The sequence below is a fragment of the Populus nigra genome, chromosome 2 (assembly GCF_951802175.1).
Source record: "Populus nigra chromosome 2, ddPopNigr1.1, whole genome shotgun sequence".
Classification (NCBI taxonomy): domain Eukaryota; kingdom Viridiplantae; phylum Streptophyta; class Magnoliopsida; order Malpighiales; family Salicaceae; genus Populus; species Populus nigra.
In genome coordinates, this window is record NC_084853.1 from 41,760,368 (window position 1) to 41,768,851 (window position 8,484).

General features: G+C 31.1%; 1 protein-coding gene across 1 annotated transcript; it reads left to right on the forward strand.

Annotated features, from left to right (window-relative positions):
• The first annotated feature begins 2,385 nt into the window (after positions 1-2,385).
• LOC133682235 (protein NTM1-like 9) lies at positions 2,386-5,748 on the forward strand. The gene is made up of 7 exons (XM_062105524.1): positions 2,386-2,619; positions 2,708-2,907; positions 3,024-3,289; positions 4,054-4,146; positions 4,245-4,655; positions 4,965-5,225; positions 5,318-5,748. The coding sequence occupies exons 2-7, from the start codon at positions 2,757-2,759 to the stop codon at positions 5,591-5,593; spliced, it is 1,458 nt and encodes a 485-aa protein (XP_061961508.1). The 5' UTR covers positions 2,386-2,619; positions 2,708-2,756; the 3' UTR covers positions 5,594-5,748.
• Positions 5,749-8,484: the final 2,736 nt, after the last annotated feature.

An 8,484-nucleotide genomic window follows, 5' to 3' on the forward strand; every position in this document is an offset into this window, starting at 1 on the left:
ATAAACCCTTTCCTGCAATGGGTTTCCTATCATCCATGTCTGTCAAACTTTATTTATATATAGCACTGTACCAACTTCATGTCCTGAAGTTCCTATTTTAAAGTCTTAATAACATATTTGTATTAAACCTAGGACCAACTGATCAGTTCATCCGCTGCATGCATTGGATGGGCTGATCATATGTCATAGGAAAGTACCTTTGTTGTTTTTCTGGAGTGGAATTTAATGCATCTCGAGTGTGTTCTGCTTTTTACTTGATTGCTGATTGTTTAATTGTAGCCTGTGAGATTTTATAAGACCGTGTACTTTCTAAAAATGTCTTTGGTTCAAGTAAAGGTGCTCATTTCCATCTCAAAACCTGTGACGACACATGCCTCAGGGTCTACATGATGGTTAAAAAAACAGGGTGGTTTTTTAACCCAAAATCTTATTTTCAACCAATGTTTTTTTTTTTCAAGAAAACACTCATTAAACCTGGTAATAGTGAAATCTAAAATCACACACACACACATATATAAACTCATAATCAACCTAAAATAAATTTGTTTTTAAATTTAGCTGGATTTTTCTAGACCCTTTCAAGATTAAAAAAATAAAACACAATTTCAACTTCCCTTATCATATAAAATTATTTTACATAAAAATTGATTATTTTAGTGAGCGAAATTATCTCTAACAAAAACTCTCTTTCTAAACTGGAATTCATTAACCCTTTCTTTCTTCTTCATAAAAAAGACAGAAAAAAAAGAAAAAAAATTTGTATTAAAATTAAATATTTAAAAATTAAAAAAACCGATCACTTTATATCTAAAAATAAATAAATAAGCTAAATTGAATTTTCAAATAAATTTTAAAGTCATCACCTGTTTTACTTGATCTTTTAGTTTAAGTCTTCTATTTTTTAATTTAACTCTCTCTAATATATATATATATATATATATATATATATATATATATATATATATAATTGGATATTATTTTAGATTTAAACAAGCTCAATTATGAACAAAATTAATTTTTTTTAATTTTTTTTTATTAAAATCTAGAGTAATATACATCCATCTCTTCTAATTTATACTATAATATAATAATATGTTTCTAGACTTCTACGAGGGATGATTTTTTATTTTTTATTAATATAAATGTTTGGTTAATTTGTGTATATATCGATCAATTTTATAGATTCTAAACTAATAATTATATAAATCTTTAATAATCTAAAGAAACTTGATGTAGGGGGGGCGTGTGTGTGTGGGGGACGTGGTTGCATGATAACGGTTGGAAACTCTGATTTTATATTTTAAAATCAGGGTGGTTTTTTAACCCAAAATCTTATTTTCAACCAATGTTTTGTTTTTTTCAAGAAAACACTCATTAAACCTTGTCATACTGAACTCTAAAATCACAATATATATATATAAAACTCATAATCAACCTAAAACAATTTTTTTTTAAGTTTAGCTGTATTTTTCTAGACCCTTTCAAGATAAAGAAAACACAATCTTAACTTTCCTTATCATATAATTTTTTTTTACATACAAATTAATTATTTTAGTGGGCAAAACTATCTTTAACAAAAACTTTTTCTTTTTAAACTGGAATTCATTGACCCCTTCTTTCTTCTCTATAAAAAAGACGGAAAAAAGAGAAAAAAAGTTTGTATCAAAATTAAATATTTAAGAATTTAAGGGACTGATCACTTTATATCTAAAAAAAAATAAATAGACTAAACTAGACTTTCAAATAAATTTCAAAGTCGTCGCGTGTTTTACTTATCCTTTTCGTTTAAGTCTTTTATCTTTTAATTTAACTCTCTCTATAAAATATATATACAATTGGATATTATTTTAGATTTAAACAAGCTTAATTGTGAACAAAATTAATATATTTTTTAAATTTTTTTCTATTAAAATGTAGAGGAATATACATCTATCTCTTCTAGTTTATATTGTAATATAATAATATGTTTCTGGACTTCTACGAGGGATGATTTTTTATTTTTTATTAATATGAGTGTTTGGTTAGTTTGTGTATATTTTAACTAATTTTATAGATTCTAAATTAATAATCATGTAAATCTCTAATAATCTAAAGAAACTTGAACTCGTGAATATTAAGGATTCGAGGGTGTTTGGGAGTGTGGTTGTGGTTGCTTTTCAAAGTGTTTTTCACTTAAAAAAATGTGTCAATAATATTTTTTTTATTTTTTAAAAATTATTTTTGACATCAGTATATCAAAATAATTTGAAAATATCAAAAACATATTACTTTAAAAAAAATTTAAATTTTTTTAATAATATTTTTAATTAGAAGAGAGAGAGAGAGAGAGAGAGAGAGAGAGAGAGAGAGAGAGAGTATATGTGTGTATGTGGACGTGGTTGCAGTGGTGGTTCCACCCAGCAGTCATGACTTATGAGTAGCTTCTCACGTAAAGAGGTGCTTTTGATGAAAAAATAATAGAATCTTTGAGTCAATCCCAATAGATTTCTCAAGTCAATGTTTTCTTAAAAATAACAACAACAAAGAAGAAGAAACACCCTATTTTTCTTTTTATCTTATTTCAGTGGAAACTCTCTGACTCTGTTCTGTCGAGTTGCTTCTCTTTTGTCAAGAACTAAGGTATCTGTTCTGGTGCATTACATTAGTCAATCTGTTTTAGGAGGAGGGATGAATCGTCTTCTCGTTAATAACTTTGCTTGATTTCTAGGTTCTCTTCTATTTAAAGAAACTAGCACTTTTACCGGTGATTGAGTGTGATGGAGCCGGTGGGATACAGATTCCATCCAACTGAAGAAGAAATCATAGATCATTATCTGAGTTGCAAATTGAACGGCCTTGATTCCCTTGTTGATGCTTATATTGGTGAGATTGATCACCTTTATCAATGGGATCCATGGGATTTACCTGGTTAGTACCATAAACAGTGATGATTGTTACGAAAATTCTAAGCTATTCTTGATAATTAAATCCACATTTCTTGATATATCCTAATGTTTTTTTTTTATGTGATCATGTGTTTGTAGACTTTGCACTAATTCAGTCAGATGTTCGAGTGTGGTATTTCTTTTGTCGGCATGACTACAAGTACTCAAACAGTAAACGAGTTAACAGAACAACCAAGAATGGAAACTGGAAATTGACCGGCAAGGTTCGTGATATCAAGCGTAGAGGCACAAATGAGGTGATTGGTACTAAGAAGAATCTGGTTTTCCTACACAAATGTCCTGATTCTAAAAAAACTAGGTGGGTCATCCATGAATTCCAGGCTAAAACTTCCCCTCCTGATGAGGTATTATATAATACTCTTTTTTTTTGGTATTAAATCATACAATATACATGAGATTACCACCTTTTCTTTTGTTTGCATCTAGGGATTAAGGTTAGACCGTTGTGTTTGTGTGGAAGAATTTGAGTGCTGGAGTTCAATGTCGTGCTTCGATGGGATTGTTTGACATGATTTTTTGAATTATGACTTTGGATTTTTAGTCATAATCCAAAAGTTATTTTTCATTAATAACTTGTGAAAAAGATGAGTGAAAATGATTTGAAGTTGAAAATATATTTGGTTAAAATGACTCAAAGCAATTTTCTTAAAGAATAGATGCAGTGTAAGTTGAAAGATAAAAAATCAAAATTTTGACTCAATTTCCTAACAAGCTTTTGATTCAAGTCAAATGTTATTTCTAACCAAATATACATATAACGTTTCTTTGGATAAAGAATTTAAAAACAACTTAAACCTATTTGTAAAAATCATACCGAACATAAACTAAATTCTTTGCCATTATTGGATATTGCTTGCCTTAAACTTAGACTAGTTAATCTTGCTCAGCACACTCTCCATTACTTTTAAGCCATGGGAAACTGTCTTCCATGTGATTAGAAGAATGTCTGCTTTATCCTAGCTTGTTTGATTCTTGAGTTCTATTTGTACAAACTGTTTTCAATGTGATTTGCTGAATGTCTGCTATATCCACATGTGTTGTTCTATCCTGAAACTTTGGGAACAGACTGCTGCTTGATTTCTTATTTTTCGAGTTCTTTTTACTGTAGAGGGCTATTGTTCTTTGCAAGTTAAAGCACAAGGCAGATGACTCAGCTGCCAATTCGCCTAATGATGAAGGTGCAGAGACTAATATCCTAGAGGTGAGATAGAGCTTTCCCAATTGCAGTTTTAAGAATGTAGTTTTTCATGTGGAGCATGAGAAGCCTATGTGTTTACTTTTGTATGATTCTAAGTCCAGGTAGATGCAGAGCAACGGCTATCTCTCTTTAACAGCCACAGGGAGGATTTCAATTTTCCTTCGCCACTGCAATCACTGATCAATGCACAGAATTACCTTTCAGATGAAGAGGATTTCAATTTTCCTTCACCACTGCAGCCACTGATCAATGCACAGAATTACCTTTCAGATGAAGAGGATTTCAATTTTCCTTCACCACTGCAGCCACTGATCAATGCACAGAATTACCTTTCAGATGAAGAGGATGCGACAGGGTTTGCATTTGCGGACTCATTAATTGTTGATCCAGATGAATATGGCACTAAAAATGCTGCACTCTCTCTCCCAAATGACCACAGCTCACCAAGGTCATCAAGGAAAGCTTATGCTGAGGATAGCAGTGACAGAACAACTTATCATGCGTATGGAGAGGTAATAAATAATCTCCAATGACCATTTTTAGTAACGCCTGATTCTCTCTATAATTATTTAAGAGAATGCTAATGGGAGCATTGGAGTAATATGTGACTTGCTCATTATTTCAATGCCACTAAGGACATTCTCTTTAGAGTCGTGAAAGACCTTCAGGTGAAATGAAATTCTATGTTTTACTGAGAGTTCGTGCACAGGTCAACCATTCTAGATTTGCTGCATTTCTGGCCAGGAATCATTTTGTATTTCATGTGTATTCTTTGAGGACACTTAGAAATTTTAACTTGTCTGTTCGTATCTTTATGACAGTCTGCAAACTTGTATGGTGGGCACGGTAATTTGAAAATATCTCGGCAGCTGCAAATGGCTCACGGTGATGATATTCTCTTGATGGGGGCATCTTCCACGGATTCCACTACTGCAACTCGACATGAACATATCAAATTAATGCAATCAGGTGGTGAAGTAATTCCAAGGACTCGCCAACCTCCGCCTCCAGTAGCGCCCAGCTTTGTAGAACGCAAGGAAGTTTCTCGTAAAAGTGTTCAATTGCTGCGCGGAGTTTCAAAGGTGAGGAGTATACATTGGAGGACAAAAAACATGGAAGCAGCTTGTCTCTAACTAGCGAATGAAATTAAACTCTTTATGATTTATCTTTGCAGGCTGGAGAAGGTAGAAAGGAAAGTGCTGATATTGATCTGCCTCGGAAGGAAAGTTTAGGCAGAGAATCTGAAACAAACAGGAAAATAGTTCCGGTTATCAATGCAAAACCACGTGCAAAATCGAGATCAAATGAGTTAGGTGGCAACGATAGGAAGGGTCGTTTCATTCACCTTGAAACAACTATATCAAGCCCTCTATGGGTTTATCTTTTGAACGCAGTCTTAGGTCTGCTTCTATTCCTAATCATGCTTAGAGAAGCGCTGATTGTTCACTGAGAGATGCCGCTCTTAAAAGGGTATACGGTCAAGCATTTTGTCACAAACAGAATTGTCTATCCAGTATAATACATAGTTAGAGTTAGTTCTAGTGCGGTAGCTTTTGTGATTATGGTTTGAAAAAAATTATTTTATAAAAAGTATTTTTAATTGAAGTTGGTTTGATATTTATATATGTTTGGTTAAAACTGTAGTTAAAATTGAGATTGAACAAAAAGTAATTTAATGTGTTTGGTCAAGAATGCTTTTTAAATTATATATATATATATATATATATACATATGGTTTTAAATTTAAATATTGTAGATTTAATTATTATTATTACATCATAAAATAAATAATATTTTATATAAAATATTTGTTTTTATTCCATTAAACCATCTATAATTCCATTACGTATAAAATTCATCCGACAAGAACTATAGTTTTCATGATTTTTTGAGCGTGTAATAAAATTAGATAAAATATTATCAAGAATAAAATTGAGATTATAATGCAAGAGAATTTAATTCACTCTACACTAGTTTTTCAGAAAAAAAACATACTATTCACATGACAATGCAAGTGAATTTAATTCACTCTAAACTAGTATTTTTTTTAAATGTTCACTTGAAAAAAACATATCTATATGAACAGTGCGAGTGAATTTATAATTCATGACACTGTTTTTTTTAGAAAAAAACTATTCACATGAACCGTACGAGTAAATTAAAATTCACTTGTATTTTTCAATTAAAAAAAATAAAAAAGTAGCCCAGAACTGCTTCGGTAAAACTTGTGTTTTAAACATGAATTGCACTGGGCCATCAAAAACAAATTGTATTTTTAACTTTACCAAATGTTTGTTGTTTTGCTGTAGTTATTTCAAACGTAAAAGTAACAGAGACTCTTAGTGAGGATTAAACGTTTGTTTACAAGGTGCGCCTTGTAAATAAACGCAGCCTTAAAATCCTTTAACCCCAAACCCCCTAATTCTCATATCCTTGCGCTACAGTTCAATTCATTAATTACTTTTGTCTACGATTTTTTGTGCTATAAGAATTTCACCCGCAACTTGAGAATCAAGTTTTGTGGTACCTTGTTTCATGATATTCAATGTTTGGAAGTTTTACACAGTAATTTATTCTTTGATTTTTCGGTTTCTGTATCCCAAGGAAACGGGAAGCGTTAGTTACGAGCATTTTATACATTTAAACAGCAATTTACAACAAACTTAATACAGATAACAGTAACTACAGTCCAACACCAGCAACTATGACAGAATATATACGAGTTGAAAAAAATAAAATTCTCATATGAAGTTAGGAGTGTGTTTGGTATTGCGGTAGCTGTTATAGTTTGAAAAAAATTGTTTTATAAAAAGTACTTTTAGTTGAGGTTGGTTTGAAAAAATAGATGTTTGATTAAAACTGTGGTTGAAATTGGGGTTTAAGAAAAAGTAATTGTTTTATTATAACACTACTGAAAAGGACATTTTATATATATATATATATATATATATATATATTGGCAAAATATTGTTGTTTTAGAAGTATGATTACATAACAAAATGAATAATTCTTGTATATTAATAAAAGTTTTTCATTGTCCTGTCAAACTATTTGCAATTTCATCTCGTATAAAATCTATATTTAAAGGCCGCTGTGATCCTTGAATAGCTAAGCGAGGTATAATATCAGAAAAAAAGTCATCTGAAATGAAATTGAAATTGCGATTATACTCAGAAAAAACCTCATTATCTTGTGATTACCTTCTAATATAGTTATGTAGTCTCATTAATGCAACTACAGTTTAGTTAAGGTTTTTTTAAAAATAAATTTTAAAAAATGTGTATTTGATTAAAAATATTATACAATAAATTTTTATATATAAAATAAATAAATAAAAACAAATCTATAAACATGTTCTAGTTTTTACAAAATTAAAGTTTAAATGCAATTATACGTTAATTCAAAAAAAATTAGAAATTTTTTAGGTGGACAGAAACAGAAGTTATATAATAGTTTGGTAGTGTATGTAGGTTTTGGTCAACTAGCAGAAAGAGAAAGGACAGCGCTTTCGAGAATTACTGCCTCCATGCTTACACAAAAAACAACATCATCTCAACAGGCAATGAACTCCTTTTCTATTGTGTTTGTTATGACCGACCGATCCTTGTTCCTCAAGGATCAAGAGAGACACTAAGGTGTAGGACCCACCATAGAAGGATTTTCAGCATGATGGCCCTCGATACACCAGATTACTTGGTCCAACGACCATTGTAAACCTTGAGTGCTTGAGAGTGTCTGTTCGTCAATTTTCGTCCAGATCAAGTTTAACAGAGAGGAAGGGAACAGAGTTGTTAGCTCGAGCAAGGAAAGTTTTTTTTACAATAAAAAAAGCGTAGGTGAGAGGAGAGCACAAAGTGAAAAGCAGGAGGAAGTTGCTTTTCACAAGCTGAGGTCCAACCTCAGTTTTTGCGTGGGGCCCATGCCAAATAAAAGTGTGGTTTGAGATTACCAAACATCAAATTCCTGTGTTTATTATCAAATGCAGTCGCAGCCGCATTGCCAAACAACATCTAAATTTATTTGTTTGCGCAGTTGAAATGCAAAAGCAACCATAACAAAACAAACATTTGATAATGCTCCAAAACACAATTTATTTTTGGTTGGGCCCATTGAATTTGCGTTTAAAACGCAATTAAATTAAAAGCATCTCTCATCTCTTTTTTTCTTCCTCTGCACTGTTCATAATTAAACAACGCGAGTGAATTTTAATTCACTTGGGTGAACAGTGCTTTTTTTTTTTTAAAAAAAAAAACTAGTTTAGAGTCAATTAAATTTACTTGCATTGTAATCTTAATTTTATTCCTGATAATATTTTACCAAATTTTATTGCATGCTAAAAAA

Excerpts from the sequence above, each read along its gene's own strand:
- LOC133682235 (XM_062105524.1), top strand. The coding sequence starts at position 2,757 with ATGGAGCCGGTGGGATACAGATTCCATCCAACTGAAGAAGAAATCATA. Across the intron at positions 2,908-3,023 it reads GGATCCATGGGATTTACCTG|ACTTTGCACTAATTCAGTCA; the intron begins GTTAGTACCATA and ends ATGTGTTTGTAG. Across the intron at positions 5,226-5,317 it reads TGCTGCGCGGAGTTTCAAAG|GCTGGAGAAGGTAGAAAGGA; the intron begins GTGAGGAGTATA and ends TTATCTTTGCAG.